General features: G+C 47.9%; 1 protein-coding gene across 1 annotated transcript in view; it reads left to right on the forward strand.

Moving 5' to 3' along the window:
* Window positions 1-7,859, forward strand: part of LOC127001961 (calcium-activated chloride channel regulator 2-like) — a 286,985-nt gene extending 279,126 nt beyond the window's left edge. The window contains exons 10-13 of the mRNA XM_050867229.1: window positions 681-807; window positions 1,800-2,048; window positions 2,208-2,435; window positions 2,897-7,859. Of these exons, the coding sequence (XP_050723186.1) occupies window positions 681-807; window positions 1,800-2,048; window positions 2,208-2,435; window positions 2,897-3,957 (1,665 nt within the window). The 3' untranslated portion in view covers window positions 3,958-7,859. The remainder of the gene's footprint in view (window positions 1-680; window positions 808-1,799; window positions 2,049-2,207; window positions 2,436-2,896) is intronic.
* The last annotated feature ends 7,542 nt before the right edge of the window (window positions 7,860-15,401 follow it).

A 15,401-nucleotide genomic window follows, 5' to 3' on the forward strand; every position in this document is an offset into this window, starting at 1 on the left:
CATAGAACTACTACTGGAAATGCCCAAAACTCTTACAAAAGCCTTGTCAAATATGTGAACTTGGGCGACTAAATGTTTTAAAATACGACCCTAAGCCCCGAAATGTTTAGGAATATGACTCTATGCCTCTCGTCCTTATCATCCACCTTCTCCTTTCTGACTCTCCTCTTCCTCCTTGTCTTCTCATTATCAGCCTATATTTTTCATCTGCAGGACGCCTGGGTTTCAATATTAGTGTTATCGTTCTGTAAACTTCTTAATATCATGACAACACTTGCCTTGAGTCTTATTGTATCACTTAAATTTCAGTCTGTTATTCTTTTCCTCCAACAGTTTTCTTCTACTTTTGAGTCCTGACCATTGACATTTCTTGGCTAAAATTGTCTATACTATATCATCTTTTTTTTCTTATCCATTTTAGTATGTGTGTGTGTGTGTGTGTGTGTGTGTGTGTGTGTGTGTGTGTGTGTGTGTGTGTGTGTGTGTGTGTGTGTGTGTGTGTGTGTGTTACGAGCTTGCTAGCTATTACGTGGGCGTCGAGTGTGTGCGTGTATATGTTGCATATTTGAAGGGCAACATGTGTGCATATGCGTCACAGGTGTGGTGGGGAGAGTGTGGAAGGTGTATAATTGTTGCAGCTTGACCATGCCGCTGACAGGTGTGTGTTGTGTACCTTGCAGGTGTGGTGGGGAGCCTCGCCAGTGGTGGGGGCGCGCGTGGAGGCCTCCCTGCAGCGGCTTGGCGTCAACAGCACAGGGAACCGCTACGCCTCCCACAACTTTTTGCTCTTTGACAACGGCAACGGAGGTGAGTCTGAGTACTGGGTGGACGCTGTTGCCGGGCATAGATCAGTTAAGCCCCATATGAACACTGATAGCTTAGTCCCAGGTGAACGCCGCTGCCATGTATATTGTATTTGAGCTCTGGAACAACGCTTCTGGCGGGCGCATCATAGTTGAACCCGGGGGAGCACCCTGCCAAGTTTGTCTTTACGTTCCGGGTGAACACTTCTACCGCACACATCTTACATAAACTTTTGCCAGGCTTATCTTGGTTAGACCCCGGGAGTACTCTTTTACCGGGCACTTCTTAGGCAATATCTTTTTAAACGTTCTACCGCTCATGTCTCACATCAGCCTCGCCACGCTAACCTATCTCGTGGTTAGAGGCTGGACAGACGCTTGGACACTTCTCCAGAGCATATCTTAAGTTTGCCTTCCGTACTAAGCTACCCTGTCTATTGGCATTCATTATTACATTTCTTACCGCTACAGGGCAGTGTGAGTTTGAGGTAATTCATTACATGCCTCATGGCCACTTGGGTGCGTTTTTAAAACTCAAAATTTTGAAACACTTCTGTACTTCTAACTTCATCCATTCCACGCTGTTCATTCTTGTTAATTGTCGATAGTACTAGATCCCTGCTCCGGCTAAGAGATATTTTGACATTAAAACAGAATTTACTTAGATTTTTAATACAAAAATGTTAACGATTATAGGGCAAGTATTTACATATTACGGTAACATGGTGTTGTGTGTTGACAACTTTATAACATGTTCCGATCAAATGTTAACGTAGGGAAATACTGAAAACCGTTTAGAACTCCATTATTTAGGTTAAACTACTGAAAAATTTTCTCTATTACTTAAGTCTCCAACGGCCGCACGATCAGTATTTTGACTGTGTTAATAATGCAGCCTAATAATACTTGTTAGTATATAATCCTTTATTGACCGCCCTTTGGACACTGCCCGCGTCTCTGTGTCTGGCGACGCTAAGTCCGGCTTCTTACCTTCAGATGCTGACATGACCCGCCACGACGGTGTCTACTCCCGCTACCTGCCGCCCATCGAGGCCCCGGCCGCACGGTACATACTCACCGTCTCCGTCTCCGACAACTCCGGCGCTGCGCAGATCATCCTCTCCTCCCGGCCCACCATTATGCCCCGGCCGCGCCTCTACGGGAGCAGCCACAGTCCTTACGCCGGGCAGGTGGGCGTGTCGGGCATCGGCGCTCAGTACACAAGGACACACGCCTACAACCCATGTGAGTGGTGGTGGGACGAATTTGGGGGGTAAAAAATATACCATTAAGTCAAAGATGTGTGTATGTGTGTGTGTGTGTGTGTGTGTGTGTGTGTGTGTGTGTCAGTCCACAGTAGGTCAGTGCCCAGCGGACTAACACCCCCCTCCGTTCCCCACACAGCCTGGCCTCGGTGCTGCGGCTCCGTGGTGCCCTACAGCACGACGCGCCCCACTGGCCAGCTGTCCCGCACCGTCACCGTGGGCGTCATCGACATGGTTGGGGGCGAGCACTCCCTTTCCCACATCCCCCCCTCACGCGTGGGCAACCTGCGGGCCGTCGTTAATGCCCCCGCCCAGCAGGTGACCTTCTACTGGACGGCGCCGGGCGACCGACTCGACCACGGCACAGGTGAGCCAGTGTGTTGTTATTATTCCTATTGCTATGATTCTTCCTAATGTTGTTGTTGTTATTATTATTATTGTTATTGTTGTTATTATTATTATTGTTATTGTTATTATTATTATTATTATTATTATTATTATTATTATTATTATTATTATTATTATTATTATTATTATTATTATTATTATTATTATTATTATTATTATTATTATTATTATTATTATTATTATTATTATTATTATCATTGTTATCATCATTATTATTATTATTATTATTATTATTATTATTATTATTATTATTATTATTATTATTATTAATATTTTTGTTGTTATAATCATTATTATTAGCAGTAGTAGTAGTATTAATACTATTGCTATCAGTGCAACTACTAATACTATAATTACCACTACTACTTATAGCACTGCCTCTCCTGCTTGACTTACACCTTTCCTCCTCTTCGTCTCCAGCCATGGAGTATGAAATCGCCTTCTCGCGCAACGCCGCCGCCACGGGCCAAGGCTCGGGCGAGCGCGCGTCGGAGTGGACGTCGCCGAGCATCGTGGGGACTGACTCCAGCCACACAGTGCGCTGGGGCCGCCACGACGGCGTATACTACGTGGCCATGCGTGCCCTGAGCCGCCTGCGCGTGGAGGGTCCATGGTCCAACACGGCCGAGGTGTTCATGCCACATCCGCCCACCACCACAGAAAACATTCGCGGGTCCACCCAGGGTGGCGCCGTCAGCGGCAGCGTGAGCGAGCTGGGAGTCACGACGCCCCAGCCCACGGCTCTGTCCACCCGCAACATCTTGGCTATCGTGGGCGCCGGATGCGGTATCTTGGTGGTCATCCTGATAATGGCAGTTTACTACCTGGTGGTGGTGACGCGCCGCCGCCGCCAGAAGCAGGAGAAGAAGACCATCGACGTACTGGAGCCAGCCACCACCACCAAGGGCGGCTGCGACCCCGACAGCGAGACGGACTCCATCACCAAGCCGCCGCCCTCTACCGAGGCCCCGGTGGCCGGCGAGGCCGAGGTGCCCGGCAAAAGGGCCATGAGTCCCATCCAATCGTGGCCCGCCTCCACCCTCCTGGCCGAGCACGAGAAGCGCCACCCCCACGACATGACGGACGGCGGAGAGGGCGGCGACCTGAATCTCCACCAACCTGACCTGGGCGTGCCCTATATGCCCCCCACCCACCAGGTGACCCCCCACCCCTTCTTCTACCACACACCCAATGGCCACTACATCGAGGACAACTTAGCCATGGACAGCGGCTCCATGATCTCCACGCAGCCCTCAGAGTCTCTTCACATGTACAAGGTGGACTCAGGCACCGGCGACTACCCTCAGCCGCCCTCCTCCTCCGTCGCGCCCACACCCGTCTCGTGGGAGGCTGGGCGGCGGCCGGGGCCCACCAAGGTGCCTCCCCCCACCCCCCCTAAGCCCACCTTTGCCCACTTGGGCGGCGTTGCTGCCACACCCCACGGCCAGGAGAGGAAGCGAAGGAACGTGACGCAAGTGTGAGGCGTGGGCAACCCTGCTGCCCCGCGATGCAACGTTCGCTGGCCGTGATGGTGTCACGTTCACGTTCATGTTCTGTTAAAAACTCTGGGCAACACCCACGAACGCGGACAAGGCCGGCGGAACAGGTCAGTCCGGAGCAGCCGCCGCCAGCGGCAGCGCTCCGGCCCTCCTGGGGAAGACACCAGGAGGCCATCTGACCGAGACCAATGATGACATTCTTCATTTCTAAATAAAAGTTGTTTATCTTCTTTCGAAAACTGGAATAAGTGAGTGTGTGAGCATACAGCCGTGGAAGCCTTGTTTGTGGTGTTCACACGGGATTTACCTCAGTTTGCATTAATTTCGTGAAAAAATATAATAGTAAAGGAATACGTATAAGGTTCGGCACTTTCTATCTTGTCTTCAGCATTAAGAACTTAAAGCCCATGTCGGTGGTGTCCACATTGGCTTGCCTTACTTATAGTGTGTAATGTTCGTGGGGACACTCGATGTGAGGGGCGAGGCAGGTGGCTGGCCGGGCGTGGCATGAGGAGAAGAAACCCTCGGCGATCACGGTCACTATTATTACCATTAATTAAGAAAGACCATCATGTACGTCAACTGTTGCTTGTATAGTTAACAACGACCAACATGCACTGAACTCACCAGCCGCAGGTAACCTTATCAAGGCTTTAATGTCACATATAAAGAGTGTTAGCTGCCTCCCAGAAGGATACATCAGCTAAACCCCAAAACGGAGCTCTTCTGTGAAAGGAAGGGTATCCAAGTTTAATATGCAGCTGGGTATTCTCTTCTGACATCTGTATCGTGGAGCAAAGGAGAGAGAGAGAGAGAGAGAGAGAGAGAGAGAGAGAGAGAGTGTTCCCCGTCACTACCGCATCTTTTCGGCCCCCGTTCACCCAGAGGCGACTCGCGGATCACATAAATTAATCACACTTCGATGTCACGACACTTGTTCACACCGTCCGGGAGTCGCCTCGAGCAAGTGGGTCGGGGGCCGGCAGATCGCGGGGGAAAGGGGGGACGGGGGAAGCGGCAGTGAAGAGCTGTCAGGTCGCCGTCAGGTCAGTCATCGTCGCCGCCTCTCAGTGTGACCATTCCAGTTGTGAAGCTTCGGTCTTGCTGTGCTTCAAGGCTTCGTACCGGGTGAAGCACACGTGTCGCAGCCAAGCTTTACACTTCGTACGATTTTGTATTCCTCATTGTCATAGTTGTGGAGTGTTCGTCTCGATGTCTTAGCTTGTCAGTGTCGGGAGGGAGTGTGTCGCGCGCCGGACCCTCAGGAGTGGGCTATGCTCGCCCCTCTACACGCGTCTTTCCGTTTACTACTTGCATTAGGAGAAAAAAAAGTTCTCAGAAATTTAGTTGAGGTATTAAAAAAAATTCCTATTGCCAACATAAAGATTGTTCACCATTCTTTATCTTGACGGCGCCTCCTTTGTATACCTCAGTTCATTTTCATGCCTCAGCTCAATTTGTCAGAGCATTCTTTTTCCTTCTGGTTTGAGTACTAATTGGTATCATGCGTACAAACCGGCGAACATCCCCTAGGTCACGCCCCTCCGCACTCCACCTGTCCCCCACCAGGGTCGCAACGCTCTTGTACTAAGTAATAATAAACTTTGTCGTCCACCTGGGAAATATCTGCACATAATTTCATCATGTATTTATAGCTGCACCATTCTTTTTGTAAATGATGTACATAGAAGTGTTTTGTGCCAAATTTCATGTAGGCCATGTCTATTTTTGTACTTGTGATAAACGAGGAACGAGGAAGACTGTGGCGCTGCAAAGAAACTTAATCATGGGCGTTGTGAAGGCAAAGACAACTCCTAAGCCCCAACGGACCTTGTCACGTGTATAGTCTGTGGTGAGTGTGTAGTCGGGAACCCTCAGATCAGGCAATACAGGGAAACCCACTACACGATGTGTGTTTGACGTTTGTGTGAAACCTTAAGTAATAAATAAGTAGCTGGAGCATGAAACTCGCGGGCCACTGAACCTTACAATATAAACAGGTTGCTGGAGTGTGAATCTTCATGCATTGAACTGAACCTCTAGCAAAATAATTGACCCTCGTGGAGGCAGCGAAGCCGAGCACGCCGCCCCAAGCTCCATTACGATCCCCGCAGCCCCTCCCTCAGGCAGGCGCTCGTGGCCCCCTCCTTGCGGTCACTGGGTCAAGGGTTCGTGTGTTGGGGTGCGTGTGGGCGGCCGTCGCGCAGTGCTCGCCACTCGGCCACAGTGTCTGTACATGATAATGATAGCCTAAGCGCTGCTTCAGTGAAAAGTTATATATAAATATCTCAGTGTACTCTAGTAAAGTGATGTTTTCCTTAGTGATGGATTATCTCGTAGGAACATTACAGGGAATAGCACTGGTTGGTATTATTACAGTCTTAACAGTTGTCAGTTTTTTTATTGTAAAAAAATGAAGTTAACTCACCTGTCGGTCGGCACAACATGACCACCGAAACCACCGCGGAGGAGGAACAGACCTCAACAGCAGCAGCAGGTGGGTGGAGCGCCGCCCGGCCGCCGCTAGACAGGTGGGCTACCGCTCACCGCCGCCCCTGCCGCGCCTCGCGCGTCCCGGTGGGCACCGACCCCGACTCTGTGCTCAACACTTTCTCACCTTGAACTTCTCAGTGTTTCATGTTCAACAGCGCTATCGCTCGCCCGCCCACCCTACCACCCACCCTTACCCGCCCGACCCTCACTCCGCCACCCCTCCCCTCCGGCGCCGCCACCCCCTGCCCCTCAGTGGTCCCCTACCCGTCACCCCCGCACCGAGGACACAGTGCAGAGTTTAATGAGTTGAGCCGGCCACAGCCTGAATAGTTTGTTGTACTGGCCATTTTATTTTAGTTTTCTGTGAAAACGGAAGTGACCTGTTCATGTTTATCTCATCTCAGAACATTTTTATTTTGTTTTACAGTAAGGCATATCAACAACCCGCTTTAGCACTTATGTACCGCTGTATGATAATCATTATTGTGTAAGTTTACACACTTGTGTTCTAGAGCGTAAGAGATCCACCTCAGCTGAGCCGCGACGACGTGACTTGCCGCGACTCGACGCGAGGATGGTCGTGCACCAGGACGAGGCGACGACGAGCCGAGACGCCGGTCGTAGGGAAGAGTGGATCACCCCGTCCATGTCTATGTATTGTTGGTGTGTTAAGGGTTAGGAAAACCTACTTGTTTTATATGTAACAATTTCATTTTGGATCTCTCTGGCCGAGCATCAGCGGGGCCTCACCGGCGTGTCGCTCCAAGCACGCGAACATGCTAAATTAGGCTTCACAACCAGGCGACTTGGGAAGAGTCGCTCCCTCACAGCTCAAGACTGCAAAGCGTGCTGGACTGACTAGCTGGTGGCGTCCCGCAAGGGCACGGCAGAGCACGGCTAGATAAACGGACCCAGCAAGCCGTGTGCGAGGGAGGTCACTTTAGCCTCACTTCGTGGTCTCGTCCTGCTCACTCGACTCCCCAGCCCATGGTGCCCCGTCTCGTGCGGGCGTCACTTCTTGCGCCTGGAAATCCTAACCCCCTTCCCCTCCCTCGGTGTGGGCAGCAGTCACTATGCCCACTAGACCACTTGTAAACACTCCCCAAGGTCAAGTAAATGTGTCAAGAGGTCAGGTAACGTTGCTGGGGGGATGAGTGACACGGACAAGGCCAGACCAACAAGGCTCCGGACTTATCTCGTTGTGTGATGGTTGCTGTCAACTGTTCGTTACGAAGCCACTGTGATTATTGTAGTTTATCATTATTACTCCTTAGATATTTATATGATGAAAAAATTAGTGTCACAATTTTCTCCTTTTTTAATTTATCTAGTCGTGGGATTCATACATCATTGTCCCTGTGTACAGATCTCTAAATAAAAAGACTCATTGCTACGAGTATTGTCATACACCTTCATTGAGAGACACGCCAGTCCTCGTCGACAGATCGACTTGGTCGGCTAGATTTTGTTCGCCGATAGAGTCGGTCTGTCGGCACCCTGCTACGGGCCGCCCTTGGCTGAGGCCCGTGCTCCCTCGTGCAGGGGGGAGCGATTAACAAGGACAAGGACAAGGGCCCGTTACCCTAGGGATACTAGGGGTAAATCTTTAACAACACCTTCATCCTGCATCCGAGGCTCGTACTGCTGGCTTGCTGAAGTAGTCGGGGTTTTGCTGTCCACTACTAACAATCATCTAAGAAAAAGAGCACAACCAGGAACACTACCCACAGAACAAAAGCCAACTAGCCTATCAGCACCTATCTACAACAACCTTTCCTCAGTAAAAGCCTACATATGCATGCTGAGTGGAAAAAGAATAGTTGCCATATACCGCCATGGCACATAAGGGTAGCCAGCTTCCACCCTCCTCTAGCCATTTGCCACTCGGGAGTCACGTTGGATTAGTGTGTGTCTGCGTCTGCCGCATCTATCCTTACACAGGTACGGTAAGACAGTTGTTCCTTATGCAGTTTTTTTATATTCCCTCTGATCAACGTGCACTTGTAAGATATCCGAATAGGGTAGTGTATGTACTGTCTGATCTTTTATGCATTGGTGTCATGATATTTCGACTTTTTTAAGTCGATCACTGGTTCAAGCGTTCGAAGGTGAGTCGTCTGGGTGGTATGGACTCCAGGGGATGGTGGGAGTGTATTCAAGTGTTGACGCTGTGTGTGAATATGTTTACGTACCGTGTAGATTAGAAAGGATGAAACAGCGTGTGTAAGGCCGTATGAGTGTATTTCTGACAACACTGGGCAAGGTGGACAAGCGGAGTGTGCGTGAACTATGGCGGGGTGGGCGGGGGGTGGAGAATAATGAGAGGGGGTCTAAATCTGTCGTCTTTAGGCATTTATACGATTCAGAAACTTCAAATGGTTTGTTGTATGAGTGTATTTAGATGTTAACTGTGTATGATATCTTTCAGACGTTGATTGGGGCAGCAGAAACGAGGGTAAGGGAATGTAAGAACGGAAACAAGGGAGCAGACGAGCATAGGAATGGCGGGGAAGGAAAAAATAATAATAGGCTCTAAGTCATTTATGTTCTAAAGCTATGTATGAACTTGTTATTTGGCCGAAGAGGGTTAGGAAGTGTAAGGGAAATCTGTTTTATCAAGTAGAAGAAGGAGATAGAGAGAAATAAGAGGATGGGAAGATACAAGAGGAAAGTAATGCACTAGAACGAGTGGGGGACGAAGGAGAGGGAGAGGTGAGAGAGGGGAAGGGGGGATTTTGAAACAGTTGTTATCTTGTTTCACCATTAAGACGTTTTGTTGATCTCACTGATGAATTATAAGGTATCCGTGGGCATCTAATGTCATTTTTGTCACCTTGTCTTTTCTGGTGAGTAATGTTTATAGCAGTCATTTAAATGTAAAGGTATCTGAAACATGTCACTCCAATACAGGGCTGCCAACCGCTGCGACCCGTAACAACGCCTCGATGATTAAAATTTGGTCGATGAGCGGTCAGGAGAATGGTATTTTAAACTTTTACTCGTTCAGTTATTAATATAGAAACAAAAAATACGGAGGTAAAGCTTGGGAATAGCGGCTCCTAGCGGGTGCGCATTTAGGGCACGGTGTGGTGGTAATTACAACATTTCTAGCACATACGACGGGGTTTTGACAAGCGGACAGGCGTGTTTATGTCACAAGGGGTGTATTTTTCCGCGCGGGCTTTTCCCTTTCTTCATCCCGGAGCTCGTAGTCTCATCGCCCATCGACCTGGAAGAAATCGTGAGGCCAGCGTGGAAAAATACACCCCTTGTGACATAAACACGCCTGCCTATCCGCTTGTCAAAACCCCGTCGTACGTCCTAGAAATGTAATTACCATCACACCGTGCCCTAAATTCGCACCCTCTAGGAGCCGCTATTCCCAGTATTTACCAATGCGGAAATGGTATGAACGGAAAACAAGTAATTAACATGGCAAGGCTCCTACTTCACTACCATCAACCCAACTGTCACCACCCAATTGCAATACTATATAGAGTGGTTTGTGTGATAATTTAAGGATGCCCTGCTGTCACTAGGGAACCGAGGATGAGGCTTTCTTGAAGATGCAACGCGGGTGTAGGGGGTAATATAATGTCAGGCAAGATAGTCAATAGTCTCATTATTTCAAGTCGCGATAGACATGGATGCCTCAGGTTAGTTGTGTTGCCACCTCACACTTCTCCCACTCGCTCTCCCTCCCTCCCTGTCTTCCTTCCTTCGCTCACTCACTCCTCTCTCTTCCCTCCTTCCTTCCTCCCTCCTTCCCTCCTTCCTCCCTCCCTCCTTCCTTCACTTCCTCCCTCCCTCCTTCCTTCACTTCCTCCCTCCATCCTTCCTTCACACCCTCCTTCCTTCACACCCTCCTTCCTTCACTCCCTCCTCCCTTCTTCCTTCCTTCCTTCCATTCTTCCTTCACTCACTTACTCCTCTCTCCTTCCCTCTTTCCTTCTCACTCCCTCCCCCCTCCCTCCTTCCTTCCTTCCTTCCTTCATCTCACTCACTACTCTCTCTTCCCTCCTTCCTTCCTCCCTCCCTCCCTCCCTCCCTCCTTCTTCCCTCCCTCCCTCCTTCCTTCCCTCCCTCCTCAACTCCTGCCTTCGCTCCCTCCTTCCTTCCCTCCCTCCTTCTTCCCTGCCTCCCTCCATCACTCCCTCCCTCCTTCCTTCAATCCCTCCCTCCTTCCTTCACTCCCTCCTTCCCTCTTTCCTTCCTTCACTCCCTCCCTCCTTCCTTCAATCCCTCCTTCCTTCCTTCCTTCCTTCCTTCCTTCCATTCTTCCTTCACTCACTTACTCCTCTCTCCTTCCCTCCTTCCTTCTCACTCCCTCCTTCCTCCCTCATTCCTTCCTTTCTTCCTTCATCTCACTCACTCCTTCCCTCCTTCCTTCCTTTCCTCCTTCCTTCCTTCATCTCACCCACTCCTTCCTCCTTCACTCATTCATTTTTTCCCTATATACTCGTTAATCTCCTACACCACCCTTGAGGCATTTAGTTAGCCGACTTGGTGTTCTCGTCATTCTACACATCACTCGTCACTCTTCCACAACGTGTAGGGAAGTATACACACATTGTTTTGTCCTCAGAAAGCGAATAAAAGAAAATATAATCAAATCGACACATAGTATTTATAATTTGTGTAGAAGTAATTAGCTAACGATATTAAGGGAGAGAGGTTGGCGGCGCTAATCTCGCCTGTCACGCCTAGAATGACGACAATATGGAAAGAGTATGGGTTTATTTCATTGAGTGATTCTGAAGACTGAATCACCGTAGTATACATCAGGGAGAGGAGGAAGACGGTGTGATGGAAGAATCGTTCAGTTGTTAGTATATTTCTTCAAACTAACCAACCTGTACTAAAATATGTTATCAGTTAAGGTAAGGGAGGGAGTTGATTTTGGGCGTGATAAGATTTATGATTGTTATGTTAAGGGTAACTCATTGTTGGACCACTGCTTTCATTATACTCTTACTTTGTTAGGGCTGTGTATGTGTGTGTGAGAGAGAGAGAGAGAGAGAGAGAGAGAGAGAGAGAGCATTATCTTAAGCAAGCGATATTAGCCTTCAACTTTGGTAACAATAAATTTGCACGGAGATGTTACTCCAGTTTATCTTGCTAGAAAATAAAGAAAACTTCAAACAAGAAAAATAAAGTTACCCTGTATTCCTAAACTGTTCAGCCGATGCGAAGTGATGGAGGGGAGGAGGAGGAAGAAGAGGAGGGGAGAAATTCGAGTGGGAGGAGTATGGGATGGACGAAGCGGAGGGGAAGAGGCGGGACGAAATACGGATAAAGGGATATATAGGGAAAGAGATAGTGCTTATACGGTGGGGTGGTGGAAGGGGTGCAGAGGGAAAGAGCTTTAATGGGAGGGGAGGGAGGAGGGAGCAGACACGTGATGAAAGGGGGGAGAGAGAGCAGACATCCATCACGCATGCGCAGTGGCTCCCCCCTCCCACTCATTCACTATCGGGTGCAAAAAAAAAAATGTTGCGAGCACGATTTAAATTTCCCATTACTCAGACTGCCCAGTGAAAAAATACAAAATAGAAGTAGAAGGCCAGGAAGGGGGGAAAAATGATGCAAGGGTAAAAAAAAAAAAAAAAAATGAAACTGGCATCGGAATAAACCCGGAAATCGAACGCCTTGCTAATGTGTTCCGAAGCTAAGGAAATGGTGTTCATGAAGCTTCGGTTATGTGTTTCGAATCTCCTCTTTGTGTTCAGTAAATCTTGGACATTAAGCTGTAACGCGGAATGGTGATACACTAAATCATTTGTCTTTGAAGCTTTAGATATATGTACGTTTCGAAGAACTTATCTTTGTTTTAGTATTTGTGAAGCGAAGTTGATGCACGTAAAACACGGACTAAATGAGACACGAATATTGATAAGAATTATGAGACGCAGTGAATAGCCTTAATTATGGAAAACAGCCAACACACACACACACACACACACACACACACACAGAAGCACATAAATACACACGTCTCATATCCATGCAAATTTTAAACTCTTTTTCTCTCTCTTTCCAAGTCGTGTACGTCCATGCTAACATTTTTACCAAGTTACTAAAAAAAAAGAAAAAAAACTAAATATTGGTGTCAGCTAACATATTGCGAACTACTACTAAACCCAACGCACAAAGTCACGTCTAAAACGAAAGAAAACTAAGAAAATGTGAGTGGGTAGTGAGGCGAGCGTATACGTTTTCTCTCTCCCGGAATCAACTAATGTAATCTACTGCATATTTGATTATGGCTCCTGTCGTATTCACCGGATTTACGAACGCTAGTATTGCATAGATCTGGATGAGAGGGAGGGAGAGGAGAGAGGGGAGGGGTAGGAGACAAGGGGCAAGAGGGGGAAAGGTGGAATAGTTGGGGGATGCGTTCTCTCTCTCTCTCTCTCTCTCTCTCTCTCTCTCTCTCTCTCTCTCTCTCTCTCTCTCTCTCTCTCTCTCTCTCGTTACTTTTTCCTGCTTCGTCGGATTGAGTGACTAATGTCGTTGTCCCTTTTTGAGTACTGTTTTAAAGGCGCTATTACTACGCTGGGTTGCATTACAGAGGGGGGGGAGAGAGAGAGGGGAGGGGGAGGGAAGGGTTAGGGGGAAGGCGGGGGGATGGCGGGGGGGTATAGGGGGAATGAGTTAAGTGGTGGGAAGGAACTTGGGAGAGGCTGGAGGGGGGAGGAGAGGAGGTGTTGGCATGCAGGGGAAGGGTAGAGAAGGGGAAGGAAAGGCGAGTTGAGTACGAAAGAGAAAAGAGGGAGAAAAGTAAAAAGGGGACACAGAAGGGAGAGATAGGAGAGAAGAGGTATAAATGGGTACAGAGGAGGGAGAAGAAGGAAAGAAAGAGTGAAAAGGAAACATAGGATGGAGAGAGAGAGAGAGAGAGGAGGACATAAGAGGAAATGCGGTAGATAAGAGTGAGAGAGAGTGTAAGGGAAAATATAGAAGGAAAGGAAGAGGAAGGAGGGAGGGAAGATATACGGTAGAGGGAAAAGAAGGGAAGGAGGGGAGCATTGGAGAGGAGAAACACACACACACACACACACACACACACACACACACACACACACACACACAGAAAATGCATATACTATCCACATTTCCATTCCTGATTAGCTGAACGTGGCGCTAATACAAAAAAAGGAAAGTTGAATAAAAGAAAAGCTAATGTCTGTCTGATTTAATATGTTCTCCAATTACAGATTAACCAGACAGATGAGAGAGAGAGAGAGAGAGAGAGAGAGAGGGAATAAGGTGGGAAAAAATAGGAAGAAGTACAACAAAAAGAGGGGGAGGAGGAAAGCAAGGAAAAAAGAAGAAGAAGGGGGTGAGAGTTGAGAGGAAAGAGTAAAGGAAAAAAATAAGTTGATGTAGAAACGGAAAGAAAAACTCCCTAATTAAAAGGTAAGAAAGGGGAAAGTAGGAGGAAAAAAGTAGGAGGTAATGAAAGAAGAAAATGTCAGAAAGGAGAGATACCTTGGGGGAGGGGGGGGGAGATGGAAGAGAGGAAACGATGAAGGAAGAAGAGAGGAAAACGCGATAAGGAAGAAATATCAGAGAAAGAATAGAGGGGACAAAAAACACAAAGATATACAGGAAGAAAGGAAAAGGAAAAGGGGAGAAAAAAGGGAATAAGCCAAGAGGAGAAAAAGGATGGAAGAAAGAAATAATAAGGAGGAATGAGAGGACTAAAACCAAAAGACAAGTAGAGATAAAGAAAAGGGAAAAAAAGGGAGAAACTAAGATGTGTGGAGTTGGAGGAAAGAAGAAAGGAAAAGAAGGGAAGAAAGGAAGAGGCGAAATAGGAGTTAGAATGAGATTTTTTTCCATCATGTGTTTCTTCTTTTCTTTTTCTTTACTTTCCTCCTTATCTTCATTTTCCTTTATTCTTCATTGTATTTTGTTCTGCATACCTTCATAATGGCTTAAACGAGAGAGAGAGAGAGAGAGAGAGAGAATTTTTCCTTCGCCCAGCCGTCCTTCAGAATTTTCAGCAAACTCCTTTCGGCTAATTTGGACATTGAGTTGAAGGTTTCCCTGACTCGGCAAACCCAGCCCGGCCAGTGCCCAGCCTGAATTTTGAGTCAGTGTGCTGCTCTCTCTCTCTCTCTCTCTCTCTCTCTCTCTCTCTCTCTCTCTCTCTCTCTCTCTCTCTCTCTCTCTCTCTCTCTCTCTCTCTCTCTCTCTCTCTCTCTCTCTCTCTCTCTCTCTCTCTCTCTCTCTCTCTCTCTCTCTCTCTCTCTCTCTCTCTCTCTCTCTCTCTCTCTCTCTCTCTCTCTCTCTCTCTCTCTCTCTCTCTCTCTCTCTCTCTCTCTCTCTTACATATAATACTTGTTTCTAACGTTCAGCCCTGCAAGAAAAGCATTTACCAACGCTCTTGTTTTGTTTTCACGCATAGCTGTGGAAAACTTGGCCCAGAGAGAGAGAGAGAGAGAGAGAGAGAGAGAGAGATTAAATTCAATGAAAAGGATAAAATGGGAAAACACTTTGAATAAATAAGCGACAAAAACAGGCAGAGACAGACAGACGCAGACATAGGAAGAGAAGTCAGTGCTCTTTGTTTGTGATAGAAAGTCTGGCACAGCTTTGGAAACTTAACGGACTCAGCATCGGCGAGCCATTTCCATATAGATAGACGCCATCACATATGCTCCCTCGATCACCAAACGGAGAAGCCGAGTCACGAGGACCGCTGCCTGCCTGTTGCCGTTTGTTGTCCCACTGTTGCCCCCCTGTTATCATCTGTTGTCCCTCTGCTGTCCTCTGTTATCATCTGTTGTCCCCCTTCTGTCCTCTGTTGTAATCTGGTGTCCCTCTGCTGTCCTCTGTTGTCATCTGTTGTCTCTCTGCTGTCCTCTGCTGTCATCTGTTGTCCCTCTGCTGTCCTCTGTTGTCATCTGTTGTCCCTCTGCTGTCAT

Source organism: Eriocheir sinensis, chromosome 22 (genome assembly GCF_024679095.1).
Source record: "Eriocheir sinensis breed Jianghai 21 chromosome 22, ASM2467909v1, whole genome shotgun sequence".
NCBI classification, from domain to species: Eukaryota; Metazoa; Arthropoda; class Malacostraca; order Decapoda; family Varunidae; genus Eriocheir; species Eriocheir sinensis.